This window comes from Sesamum indicum, linkage group LG3, assembly GCF_000512975.1.
Source record: "Sesamum indicum cultivar Zhongzhi No. 13 linkage group LG3, S_indicum_v1.0, whole genome shotgun sequence".
In the NCBI taxonomy this organism is placed as follows: domain Eukaryota; kingdom Viridiplantae; phylum Streptophyta; class Magnoliopsida; order Lamiales; family Pedaliaceae; genus Sesamum; species Sesamum indicum.
In genome coordinates, this window is record NC_026147.1 from 9,023,888 (window position 1) to 9,036,636 (window position 12,749).

At 34.1% G+C, this 12,749-nt stretch overlaps 4 protein-coding genes across 8 annotated transcripts in view; 2 read left to right on the forward strand and 2 right to left on the reverse strand.

The window, feature by feature from the left end:
- On the forward strand, positions 30–3,789 carry LOC105157777 (uncharacterized methyltransferase C3H7.11-like). 3 transcript variants are annotated; one of them, XM_020692213.1, is made up of 10 exons: positions 30–367; positions 498–596; positions 875–979; positions 1,163–1,270; positions 1,367–1,438; positions 1,546–1,596; positions 2,267–2,329; positions 2,424–2,548; positions 2,735–3,012; positions 3,503–3,789. In XM_020692213.1, the coding sequence occupies exons 1-9, from the start codon at positions 170–172 to the stop codon at positions 2,922–2,924; spliced, it is 1,011 nt and encodes a 336-aa protein (XP_020547872.1). In that variant the 5' UTR covers positions 30–169; the 3' UTR covers positions 2,925–3,012; positions 3,503–3,789. The 3 variants fall into 3 exon arrangements, with proteins under 3 accessions (XP_020547872.1, XP_020547871.1, XP_020547873.1); XM_020692212.1 differs by lacking the exon at positions 3,503–3,789 and adding an exon at positions 3,108–3,392; XM_020692214.1 differs by lacking the exon at positions 3,503–3,789 and adding an exon at positions 3,108–3,136 and having other exon boundaries at positions 2,885–3,012.
- On the reverse strand, positions 3,857–5,214 carry LOC110011255 (U-box domain-containing protein 52-like). Its single transcript, XM_020692211.1, has one exon. The coding sequence runs from the start codon at positions 5,182–5,184 to the stop codon at positions 3,874–3,876; it is 1,311 nt and encodes a 436-aa protein (XP_020547870.1). The 5' UTR covers positions 5,185–5,214; the 3' UTR covers positions 3,857–3,873.
- Positions 5,255–7,861, reverse strand: LOC105157847. The gene is made up of 6 exons (XM_020692491.1): positions 7,738–7,861; positions 6,940–7,028; positions 6,687–6,808; positions 6,362–6,556; positions 5,522–6,089; positions 5,255–5,389 (listed from the first exon to the last, which is right to left on the reverse strand). Exons 1-6 carry the CDS (start codon positions 7,859–7,861, stop codon positions 5,255–5,257), a joined length of 1,233 nt encoding a protein of 410 aa, XP_020548150.1.
- Positions 11,833–12,749, forward strand: part of LOC105157779 (protein phosphatase 2C 16-like) — a 4,072-nt gene continuing 3,155 nt past the window's right edge. Inside the window, exon 1 of one of the 3 annotated variants that reach the window (XR_002286779.1) lies at positions 11,833–12,043. Coding sequence is in view for 1 of the 3 variants with exons in the window: in XM_020692669.1 (XP_020548328.1) it covers positions 12,021–12,043 (23 nt within the window). In the remaining 2 variants the exon portion in view is untranslated. The remainder of the gene's footprint in view (positions 12,044–12,749) is intronic. The other 2 variants (XM_020692669.1, XM_011074253.2) reach the window with 2 other exon arrangements.

Below are 12,749 nucleotides of genomic sequence, written 5' to 3' on the forward strand. Positions count from 1 at the left end.
ACGTGCCATTTACTTGCTCTGGGAGCTATTGCGAGAAGCTCCTCTATCTTTTATGTTATTGCGAATAAGTCCCTAGCTTTCTGATTATTTCAACTTCAGCTACAGTCACCGAAGGGATTAACCCGCTCTGCTGAAAGTCGCGTTACAACAACTGCCACAGTCGCCGAAGATGACGGCCGCCATGACAATGCTGCCGGCTCTGTGCTGTTCTTCGTCCGTTGATCGGAAAATGTCCTCCCTTCTACCTGCCGTCCTGTTCGAGCCATTAAGCTGCGGAAAACGTGGTTTTGATGATGTTAATGAACACTACTTCAGCAGAAAGTCGCTGACGTGTTGGGACAAGTTTTACAAGCGCCATCAGAACAAGGTTTCTTGATTCTCTGTTCATTTTCTTAGCTAATTGTCGTCCCTTTTGTTTTAAACGTTTTGGGTTTTTTCATCAGTAGCGTTATCTTGAACTTAAAGATTTGCATTTTGGATTTCTTTTTTGGTTGCAGTTTTTTAAGGATAGGCATTATTTGGAGAAGGATTGGGGCAAATACTTTTCTGATGGTGATGATGGTGCAATTTCTGCAAATGGGAAAGTGCTTTTAGAGGCAAAGCATGGTCTTTTCTTTCTTTTTATTTGTAATCATTTCAATTAGAAAAAGAAAGCGTAGAATCATCAGTTTCTGTATGTTGGGGGTGATAATTTGAAAGCACTTGCCCATAAATTCATAATGTCAATGATTCTTAGCAAGTGCAGGAAGGCTCTTTCTTCTTTTTGATGTTGCTACAATATGGTAGAAATAACCAATATTTAATTAATGTATGACCGCAGTTGTGAGCTATATGCAGTGATTGTATAACTGAATCCTTTACAGATGAATGACAGATTGGTTGTGGAGCTGGAAATACTATCTTTCCTCTTATTGCTGCATATCCTAAGCTTTTCGTTCATGCTTGTGATTTTTCGACCGAGGCTCTAACTCTTGTTAAGGTTTGTGTGTTCTGTTTGTTGCTTTAAGTGATAAAGATGTGTATGCATGTGTACTTGTGTCTTAGAGTGGGAGTACAAGTATCAGAGTTATGCTAGGCAATTTATTGTCATCCACTGTCTCAAGCGGTCTGGTCCTGGCAGGATTTTTTGTTTATATGACTTCTATTGTGGAAATCGATTCAGGAACATCCAAATTTCAATGGAGACCAGATAAATCTCTTTATCTGTGATGTTGCAAATGATGAGCTCTGTGAAAAAATCTTGCCATCTTCTGTTGATATTGTTACCTTGGTAAGTGAAAACCTGGTGGCAAAGAGTAAGGTTCCAGTTACTATATTACAATATTTGCTGGAATTTTTTCTCCCTGACTTGATAATCCCTGTGCAGATTTTCATGTTATCTGCAGTTTCTCCAAAGAAGATGCCTTTTGTGCTACAAAACCTGAAGAAAGTACTGAAGGTTGCATGCTTTTAAGTATTGCTTCCTTTTCTATTACTTTGATTTTTGTCCTATTTTTATTTTATCCTCCTGAAATTTTTGTTAGTGAATCTCATGTTATACTGCAGCCAAATGGTCACATTCTAGTCAGAGATTACGCTGTTGGAGATTCTGCACAAGTAAGTTCCTTCTTATTAGTCAAGATCTACTATTAGAACTGCTATGGTTGCTGAAATGTAACGGCACTTTTGTCTGCAGATTTACTTTATGGTGGGTTTCTCTTTTAATGAACCAAGAATTGGGTTGAATGTATAGTGAATAATGTAATTTATCATAAAATGAAATTTGAAGAATTGGTTAACACTTTAATAAGCAGGTGCTTAGTCAATGTAATCATTTGAGTGGTAAAGTGCTTTCACCCTGGCAGAGTTCTATAGAAATTTTTGACTAAATATCACACTTTTTTTTTTTTTTTTTACTACAAAAACATGTTACAAAAAATATGTTGCATGTGTTCATTATCCTGAACATAATCAATCTTGATGTGCTTCAAACAACTCCGTCCTGCAATTTATTTTCACCTAATTGTTAAATAACTTGCTTCTTGGATTATATATGAAGAGAGAAAAGTTTTCAGGTGAAGCTATAGAAATTTTTGACTAAATATCACACTTTTTTTTTTTTTTTTTACTACAAAAACATGTTACAAAAAATATGTTGCATGTGTTCATTATCCTGAACATAATCAATCTTGATGTGCTTCAAACAACTCCGTCCTGCAATTTATTTTCACCTAATTGTTAAATAACTTGCTTCTTGGATTATATATGAAGAGAGAAAAGTTTTCAGGTGAAGCTGGAGAACAAAAATCAGATGATCAGCAATAATTTCTATTTTAGAGGGGATGGCACTGTAAGTATCTGGATGTGTTTGGTCAACTAATTTCATGTCTGTTGAGCTACAAGTTGATGTAAGCAAATCCTGATAGTTGTTGATTACGTTGCAGTGCTCATTTTATTTCTCTGAAGATTTCTTATCAGCTTTGTTTGTGAAAGCTGGCTTTGGAACTGTGGATATGAATATATATTGCAGACAAGTAGAGAATCGATTTCGGAATATGGCATTTCAAAGGTATAATCAGAAATGCTAGTCCTGGAAGTTATGTTTTTTGCTCATTGCTTAAAGTTCATATTTAATGATATAGGAAGTTGCCATCTCTTTGGGAGAGGGAATAATAGTTCTAACGAAATTAAAAATGATTCCCATTTGGAAATGCACATATTTTGAGCACCCTTATAGAGAATTATGTATTTGCAGATGGGATACTGCATCTGGCTCTATTGTCTATGACCTCATGTTTTCACCCAGCAGGCTGTATTCTGAATATTCTTCTTGTTTATTATTCTACTCTTATTTTCTTATGATGTCTTTCCTGGTGTTGTTGTGTGACCTGACTCATATGGTTAGGCGGTGGATTCGTGCCATTTTCACCAAGATTGACTCCTAGATTCCTAACAACAGTATGGGAGATTTTTACCATCTTCTGAACTTAACTTCCATTTGCAGTTCATGCAAAAGATTGGCATAGAGTACTGGTACGTTTTTGTTTCATCATATTCTTTCTCTGGCAGTTTATTCTCATAATGCCATGCGTATTTGATCAGTGATCACCAAAGAAACCTCATTGCAGATGTTATGCTTCCCATTAATTGATGAAAGCAAAATCAACAGTATATGGTCAGTTCACTTTTGCCCCCCCTGGAAATCTCAAGTCAGGGTTTGCAGATCAGACTTTCTTTTTGTGGAGTTTGTACACTCTTGCAGTTTCAAAATAAATAGACCCCTCAACTGTTTTATGTAAGACAATATATCAAGAATGCAAGGTTCATCTAGAGAGTTGGATAGCCAAATAATTTTTGTCATCCCTCGGAACATTTTCTTTGTGGAATACGAATTTCTCTATTTTATATCATCTGTGCTCATCAAAAGCTTTGCCCTCTACTAATGCTTGACAGGAAGTAATTTAGATGCTTTATCTCCATGTTGAAAACATATTGATATCCTGTTTTCCCATGGAAATGTTAGGGTAGCATATCTTGCAGGATCATAAAGCTATTAGCTTGTACATTGCTGAAAGAAAATGAACATCCATGTGAAATGGGAGGCAGTTGCAGCAGAACTTGTGAATGTTCCCAATTGCTATGAGCTGCTGGTTTCTGTTCTCTGAAGAAATAGTCCAACAGTTTCTATTGTTGTAATTGTGCTGGTGCCACTTCTGGATGCAGTTTTGCTTGGATGTTCCATTTATTTTTCTGTATTACCGTCCCTGGTTTCCTGGTTGATCATGTAAATGCACTTTATTAATGTATTTTTCTATTCAAAGAGATGCTGTTAATGGTTAACTCACACAGACTTCTGACTGACCTGACTTGAATGAAAGCTTTAGCCTTGTGAAGTCATATATGATCAAATCTGTTCTCATTCACCTGACTCATAGCCTTAGGTGAGTTTCCTTTAGAAGTTTGACTTTGAGAATACTTATCATCAAATCTGCCGTCAGGATTATTTTGTGATCCTAGGTCTCTTAGTCGTTCCAGTTCAGGTAATATGACTGAATCGAGATCTGGTCTGTCTCTCCTCCTCAATTCACAGCACTGTAAGGCCAATTTTGCAAAGGATAAAGCCTCATTCACTGGCCAGTCATGGACTGTTGGATCAAGTATCTCTGCGAAGCGGCCAGTGTCTATTGCAGTCTCAACATAATGTGTCAAACCCATAGCAGGTTTGGCCGTAATAATTTGCAGTAACATTACCCCTAAAGAGTATATGTCTGATTTTGTTCCCAACATTCCAGTTTGTTGGTACTCTGGATCAATGTAACAAAATGTGCCTGCTGCTGCTGTCATGTGATACTGCGTAACACTATCTGCTATAGATGGTGGAACCAACCTGCATAGCCCAACATCACTAATCTTGCTCACGTAGTTTTTGTCTAATAGAATGTTTGCAGGTTTGAGATCTCGATGCACAAGGGGCTCGGGCCTTGTCCGATGAAGAAAATTCAAGGCAGTGGCGATTTCTGCAGCTATTCTAAAGCGTATCCTCCATGATAGGGGACGACTGCCCTCTCTGCAGAAAAGTCTGTCTTCTAAACTCCCATTTTGCATATACTCATATACAAGGCAACCGTACTCAGGACAGGCACCCAAAAGGATAACCATATGGGGATGTCTCATGCGGCTCAGCACCTCAACCTGTACAATGTCCATTGTGGAGAAATTACAAGATAAGATTCCAATTAAAAGAATCTGTGGATATAAGGAAGTTACCTCTCTATGGAACTGCTTTTCGCCTTGTGAAATGTCTGGCCTGAGAACCTTAATGGCAACAGGTGTGTGATCCAGTGTAGCTTTAAAAACAGGCCCATATCCCCCTTCACCGACCTTTTCTGAACTGGAGAAGTAATTTGTTGCAACTGCAATTTCATCCATGGTATACCTTCGGTACCGAATCTCACTGTATGCTAATGCATCGATGACCTTCTGCTTCTCTTCAGCCTCTTTTTGGAACTTCATCTCTGCCTGCTTTCTCTTCTCTGACTCTAGCTCTGCTATGCGCTGTGCCTTATATGCTACTTCAACTGCAGCCTTACACTTTTGCTTCTCTCTCTCAACAATGGCTAATGCAGCCTCTTGGGCATGCTGAACCTCTTCTAGTTTATTTGCCTCCTTCGATTTCCATTGGGAAATGCCTCTTACCTGGGACATGTAAATTGATTCATAATTTAGAAGTTAGAATAGCATAACTAGTATCATGAATATCATTGTAATCATGAAACTATGTTACCATGCAGCGTATTGTAAATGGATATACCTTATCTTTGGCAGTCACAGCTTCTTGACAAGCCATATCATACTTCATTGTCATTTCCTTCAACTCTTGTTTCAATCTCCTCAACTCATCCTCTTTTTCCTGGAATATATGCAATCTGGTGAGCATGAAGCCTCTTCTCAAAGTTTCCAGACATGTTAGAAGGAGGTTTTCTAGGTTAAACCAATACATTTATCATTTTTTCTCATACAATAACTAAGCTGTTTAACTTACAGCTGCTCTTGATGAGCTGGAGCTCCACGAATCTGAAATTCGGGTCTGGTCTAGAATTTCAAAGGAGACATCCGAGGGGAAACTCAGCACCTCAGAATGATCACTTGATTCAGACACAGAATAAGACGTAGTATCCTTGGTTCGAACCTCAAGATTCAGATTGTTCATGGACTGTAGAATTGCTGAAATCTTGCTGCCGTGCTGCCTGTTGAGTGGAGTCATGCGACCAAATTCACTGTCACCACCCCCAGAATCCTGGGACGAGCTGTAATTGCTGCTATAGACAATAGACTCGTTACTAATATTTGCCGACTCCGGAACTGCCAGTCCCTTACCTCCGTGCTGCTTTTCCACAGCTTGAAGAGATTCACTGCTGTAAAATAAATTTTGATGCGAAGGTGTTTTGCTGCCAGAAGGCCTTTCTCTTGGGATAATTTGTTGATACTCTCTGCTATTGTTCCATGAACTCGGAGGCGAATAACTGTTGCCGCTATCCACTGATGCTCTCGGCTGATTGCCTCCATCCAGATATGATGGATCAGAGGCAGCACTTTTCCAACTCTCCTGACTGTAATCAGCGATTGAAATTATCCAAGTCATTTTGGCTCGGCAAAGTTTGCTTGTCACCACATAACACATGTTGGAAACTAGTACACATGCATCATATATAAAGGAGAGAGGTACTAGCGAAACGTATACAGGCAATCTGTCAACTTCACATATTCATGATTTTGAATCTTTCTTGCTGCTACTTTATGAAGTGAAGGTTCTATATCGTTGAATTTTTTTGAAATATTGGATATTTTGATAGAAAAGGAGTTTATAAGTTTCTTGACTTACGGATGAAATTTTGCAGGATGCGTTCCTTCAGGCGAGAATGCATTCCTGGGGATGGAACAAGTTGCACTGCTGGGAGTCTCAGGTTTAGTTGATGACTTAAGTTTCTGCACTTTCCCCTTTGATACAGCATACACTGTGCAAGAATCAGGTGCATGTTTTACTACAGAACTCGGAACATCTGTGAATTTAAATGCCCTGAAGAAGGAATAAGATGATGATAAACACATTTCATCAGCGAGAAAAAGTTCAAGATCAATCAAGAATCCATTTCAAGCACTCTGTTAAGGTTCAGAAACAAAATTTAAGTTGTTGAAAAAAGATATACCTTGCTAGGGCACCTCGGCTTGAAGCACCAAGGACAATGCTGGTGACAGCGTTGATGCCTATATACTCACAAAGCTTGTTTGCAACATCATGGCCATGGAGCATCACTTCCTTTGCGCGGACCTGAAGTCGTTACAATCATGAAAAACCAGGTACTTCTAAGGTATACATGCATCATGCGTGCATGCAAATACTATTTATTAGACGTATGTAATTGGAAAAACGTAGAGATGATGATAGTTGTCCGAGTTTACCCCTTTCCGAGCGCAAATACTACGATAAGAAAGGAATAACTGCTTCGCTTCAGCATGAGTTGGTTCGCGGCCTTCTTCGGGTATATCCTCTGCACAGCATCACCAAACTAACAGCTTCAGAATGCTACAACTATAGAACAAATACAAACATATGTACTGCATCCTTTGTAATGAAGAATTCTTGGGCTGTCTCAGGATTAAGGATCCAATCTTAGAGACACTCTCTCGAATTTAGTTGTGATGTCCCTCAGTTTTACAAAATTACATAATTATCCATTGCATTCATGTTTCACATTAAAATTCTCTCTCTCTCTTGTGGGTTAGAATGTTGAAATTCTTCCAGATCATTCAGTTTTGGAGGAAATTTTGTAATGTAAAACATAATCATTTGGGCTGCATATATAATAATTTTTTAAATTCAAAGATTTGTTTCTGTAATATGTAGGGTAAAGGTGTAATTATCCTTATTTGAAAAATTAAAACCCCAATTTTAACAAGATCTGTATTTAGTTCCTCAAACTTTATTAAGTCCCACATTATTGAATCTTCAGTCCAACCTCAAGAATCTATTTTTTTTTATTAAAAAAAAAACAAGCAGCAAACATTTTTTTTTAATATTGGAATCCTTTGCATACTATTTTAGAATCACCAAAATTGACAAATAAAAAGGCTAAAATAAACAAGGAATCCACGTAAAATTCATGCATGAAATTTGAATACTCTACCAGACATTTATATATATATATAAAGAAAAAATAAATTGAAGAAACCAAATATTCAAAGAGCAAGAAAACCTACTGGAATCACGACTCTGTTGGGTTCTAACATGTACGAGGATGATCTGGTTATCCCTCAACCTCAATTTCTCGACCGCCCATTTCACCGCAAACTGGCTGTTCTTGTCCTGGTCGATGGCCACCATTGTCAGTCTAATTTTCCCTTCTTCAAATGAATTTAGGTCGGGATTCGACATTTTAATATGAATAACGTAGGTTTGCTGAATAATAATAAGGCGGAGGAGCTGGACAGCGGCAGCACCAAGAGGGCTAGGGAGGAACGTTGAAGCTCAGCCACGCTGGAGGAGGTAGACGATGTTTCACCTTTTGGACCTATATTTCGGGGATAGGGTTTTGGTTTCTGGGAACACAGAAAGTTTGATATTCAAAACGATCACAATCCCCAAAATATATACTGGGTTTTATGCAAACCTCGTGCATGCATTGCTTTGAGTATCCGATAACTTTTTCAAGAATGCCCGTTTAGCCAACAACTCAACTGTCCGATAAAACTTCTTTTTATAGTATATTTTTGTCTGAATACTATTTGATAATACATACAAATGATAATCATGCATACGTATTTAGGTCAACTAGGAAAGGTAGTATATGTAATTATTGTTCAATTTTCTTTTGGTATTTTTGTATGAGTGGTGGGATATGACCTCAGACATATGATGCAATTTATGACATACACTCCAATAAAGTAGGAGGAGAATTATTTATATATATGTACGTATTTATATATATGTATGTGTATATATGTACGCATAATTAACTTATATAGATATGGTGCTACATGAATATGTATTTTAATTTGAATTAACGTACTTGTGAAATTGAAACTATAGCATCTTGTTTGGATTTAAACCTTTTCAACTAAAATATTTTTATTTTTTTATTAATGTATTACCAATTAAAAATTACATAAGAAATTATTTTTAAATTTCTGCAATATCTAATAGATCAGAAAGAATATTGTATTTTTTGTTCTCATTAATTCTAGTCATAAAAATTTATTCAAGGGATATTTAGGCTGGAGGATAATGATTTTGATGGAATTATATTGAATTTTTTATGTATGTTTCAAAAATAATTAAAGGATTGACGATAAACTGAATTATATAAGCTGAAACCTTGTTGGATATAAATTAATTAAAACAACACTTAAAGTAATTAATTTTTATTTTTGTCAAGGACTATATATATATCAAATATTATTATATAACTCAGTGCTAAAACAGAAAAATAATAACATTAGTAGCATTTGATTCGGTTTAATTACCAGTAATATATAAATATATTTTTATAAATACTTATATTTCATATATAAATATGTATAATAAATATTATGTTATTAATCTTTTTTAAGATAAACTTATATGTTTATATATATATATTATAATATGTATAAGTACAATAAAAATAACATTATTTTTTTAAAAAGATCGATATATTTGATAATTTACGATACCAAATATTTTTTCCTATAATTTATCGGACTGAATTGAGAGTTTTAGTTTAATGGCGTATCAAAATTTTGGTACAATTCGATATGTTATTATTATTATTATTATTATAAGGAGTTATAATAATGAAATAAATATGGGGAATTTGTGAATGTTGTTTGGTGTAAAGTATTTTTTAAGTGGTGTTCTAAAGGTAATCTAATTTAAGCAAAATTTTAATATAAAATAAATTGAAATTCCATTTTTTTTTTAATAAAAGCCATGAGACCACAAACCAATCCCATGAAGCCTTGTAAGGTTATTTTTCTATTGAAAAATTATTTAACAAATTAAGTAAATTGAGTAAAAATGAGGCTTTCTAGTTTGTAATAAAGTAGAAAAATATATTATTAAACTCAATTTCGGAAGTTTTTTTATTGGTACCAAGAAAAGCGTTAACTATTAATTACATTATTAAGATTTCATTTTACTCTATTAAAATGACAAACAATTTTAAGTCATACGAAACTAAAAAGTTGAATCTTCGTACTGAACCAGTAAAATTATCTCTTTACTGCCACATCACTTAATCCAAGGGCAACCACTGGAATTGACTTTCAACCTGGTCAAGATTGGTCAAATATGGTAAAAAATAGTCAACTATACATATAAAAATGCCTTAAAAAGCAGGGGTATTTGGGTAATTAAATAATTTTCCTCATCAATACTGAATCAGTAAAATTATTTCTTTCATGGATTGAAGAAAAATAAAATCATTAAAAAAGTTTTAAAGAAAATTATCTATCTATTAGTGAAATATGGATAATTCATAAAGCTATAAATAAACTAGATAAATTATATAATTAAACAAAAAAGAAATGGAAACTATATTGAAGTAAAAAATGTTTATATATATTTTAGAACAATAAAATCTTTAATTATTGAGTGTCTTTTTATACTAGAATAAATAAATAAATAGATAAAATAATAGTACCATATAAATAAGTACAATAAAACCTCTATAAATTAATACTTTATAAATTAATAAACTCTCTAAAATAATAAAATCTTTCGATCCCAACTTGGGCCTTTGTAAAAAATCATCAAATTCGATGAGATAATAAGATAATAATTTTTCAGAAAATTCCTTTATAAATATTAGGTCCCATTAAAACTCTAAATTAATAATTCATAAATATTATGGTAATTTGCTAAAATATGAAGTTTGTAATGCTTTACGCATTTGATCATTCATAGATGATTTTGTGATGTCTTTTAGAAGAAAAGACATGATTAGGTGTCATGAATTATTTTATTTTCATATTGAGATTTATATAGTATATATGTTTCATTCATCATGCATGAATATATTTAACTGACTATAATAGTTATTTAAGTGCAACGAATTAATGTAAACATGTATATTTAAGTAATTCCAATAAATTGATACATGCGTCCATAAATATAATAGTTAATTGTATACAACATAAATATATTTAATTAGTTACAAAGAATTGATTGATGCATGAATATAATCAATTAAATATATATGAATTCATTTATTTCAATACATATATACTAAATTTGTTAAATTTAAAAAGTCTCTCTTTTAATTAATAAAATATTAATTTATCAATAAATTAATATCTCTCTAAATTAATAAAAGTTTATAATTCCAAAATTATTAATTTATAGAGGTTTTGCTGTAAAAAACATTACAACATGTAGGAATTGTATGCATTCATCAGCATCTATGCAATTTCATCTTCCCTATGTATATATCCAATCATATAAATTTTTAGGGTGAATTTCATTTTTGCTCCTCAACTATATGCAATATAACATTTCACGCCCTCAGATTATAAAAGAATATACACTTTGCCCCTTTTATTGAAGAGTTTGTTCTCCATTTCTCACCTCTCTCTGCACAATACTTTGAGAACATTAAAAGTATTGTTTGAACTTAATAATATAATGATAATTTCACTTAAATTAGAAGATGTCACAAATCATCATATCATAAACTTATCTTTTTATATTGTTGGGTTTAAACATAATTTAGCATGAGACAGAATTTCAGACAATTTTAAAATTTTATTTTCTTAACTTTGATATTTTTTGAGAATGAGCGATAAATTCTCAGGAACGTCAATAATCAAACAATGGAAGAATTTTCTCAAATTCAAAATTCTAGAAAAAAATATGTCACAATTTGAGCCCCAAAAGAAATATAAAAATTAACTTTTAGTCTCATCATTTGAAAAAATAAAAAGTTGAGAAATTCACTTCACTAAAAACTTATATTATTATATTATAGAAAACACCGTATTTTTTTTAAAATTAGATTATAGAAATTGCAAAACATATATGATTTGTTCTTGTAAAATACCACTCCCCCCCCCCCCCCCCCCCCCCCCAAAAAAAAAAAAAAAAAAAAAGGGAAAAGAACTGAGGCTTGCAATTTAGAGATTTTTGGTTGGAGGGGTGGGGAAAACAGGGCCAGTGAAGGAAGGACACGTGGTGTTCTTGAAGTGTGTCTCGTGAACAGTTCATGACCCCTTAAGTATTAAGTAAGCAGTGTTGATTGTATTTTCTTGGGATTTCTTCTTTTCTATTATATATATCTTCTTCTATATATATACAGAAAGCATTGATTGGAGTCAGATAATTGACTCTACACGTGGCCTCTGAAGGGGTACTTGTATTACTATAAGCTTTTCCACACACATCTCTCTCTCTCTCTCTCTCTCTCTCTTCTTCTCTTCCCTCCTCAATCCCAGAAACGAAGGGGTAAAAATCTGCAGAGAGGGCGTATTACTCAGCATACTCTCAGCCCTTGTCAGTTCTTGGCCTGTTTATGGCGCTTCAATGCGATTCCTGGTAAGAGACACCTCACTTCTTTCTTTTATTATCCACTGTGAAAGTTTTGGTTGTTGGATGTGATGGTATTGGTTCCAGTTTGATGTTAATTCTAGCTGCTTTGTTTTGTTTTTTATTTTGTATCATGAATTTGTTCTTAAAGAATGAGTCTTAATTGGTTTTTGGACAAACGTGGGATTTTTTTTTATTTTCAAGAGGCTGAGGAGGGTGGCCTTAGATCCATGAAACCCATTGTTCCATGTGGCAAAAAGTTTCCAGTTGAAGGGTTTCGTGTGAATCTTGAGGGGTTTTGTTTTGCTTTTTTCTGGGTTCTTTTCCATGAGTTTTCTTGTTGGAGTTATGGATAAGGGTTTGATTTTTGTCTTATTTTTTTTTATCTGCCTGGAGTATGTAAGGTTGGTAGTGGGAATTTGGTTTGACATTCTGGGGTTAATTCTTTAGAGGAGAAGAATTTGAAATCTAGCTGTGGAAGTCTTAAATCTTCTATTTGTGGAAGTTTAGATCCTTCATTTCATGGCTAGATCTGATTCCCATTATCCATATTGCCTTTCAAGTTGTTTTCCCTTTATTGGTGAAGCTGGTTTCTTGTAAATTATTGCCCTGATTCTTCCAGTATATCCTATTCCATCTCTTTGTTTAGTTGTTCCTGACAGTGCTCCTGGGCGGGATAACTTGTTAGCTTTCTTTGAATTGGTGCATTATCAAT

Excerpts from the sequence above, each read along its gene's own strand:
- LOC105157847 (XM_020692491.1), bottom strand. The coding sequence starts at position 7,861 with ATGGTGGCCATCGACCAGGACAAGAACAGCCAGTTTGCGGTGAAATGG. Across the intron at positions 6,809-6,939 it reads GTATTTGCGCTCGGAAAGGG|GTCCGCGCAAAGGAAGTGAT; the intron begins GTAAACTCGGAC and ends TAACGACTTCAG. Across the intron at positions 6,090-6,361 it reads CATCCTGCAAAATTTCATCC|TCAGGAGAGTTGGAAAAGTG; the intron begins GTAAGTCAAGAA and ends CGCTGATTACAG.
- LOC110011255 (XM_020692211.1), bottom strand. The coding sequence starts at position 5,184 with ATGTCCCAGGTAAGAGGCATTTCCCAATGGAAATCGAAGGAGGCAAAT.
- LOC105157777 (XM_020692213.1), top strand. The coding sequence starts at position 170 with ATGACGGCCGCCATGACAATGCTGCCGGCTCTGTGCTGTTCTTCGTCC. Across the intron at positions 1,271-1,366 it reads CTGTTGATATTGTTACCTTG|ATTTTCATGTTATCTGCAGT; the intron begins GTAAGTGAAAAC and ends ATCCCTGTGCAG. Across the intron at positions 1,597-2,266 it reads CTGTTGGAGATTCTGCACAA|GTGAAGCTGGAGAACAAAAA; the intron begins GTAAGTTCCTTC and ends AAAAGTTTTCAG.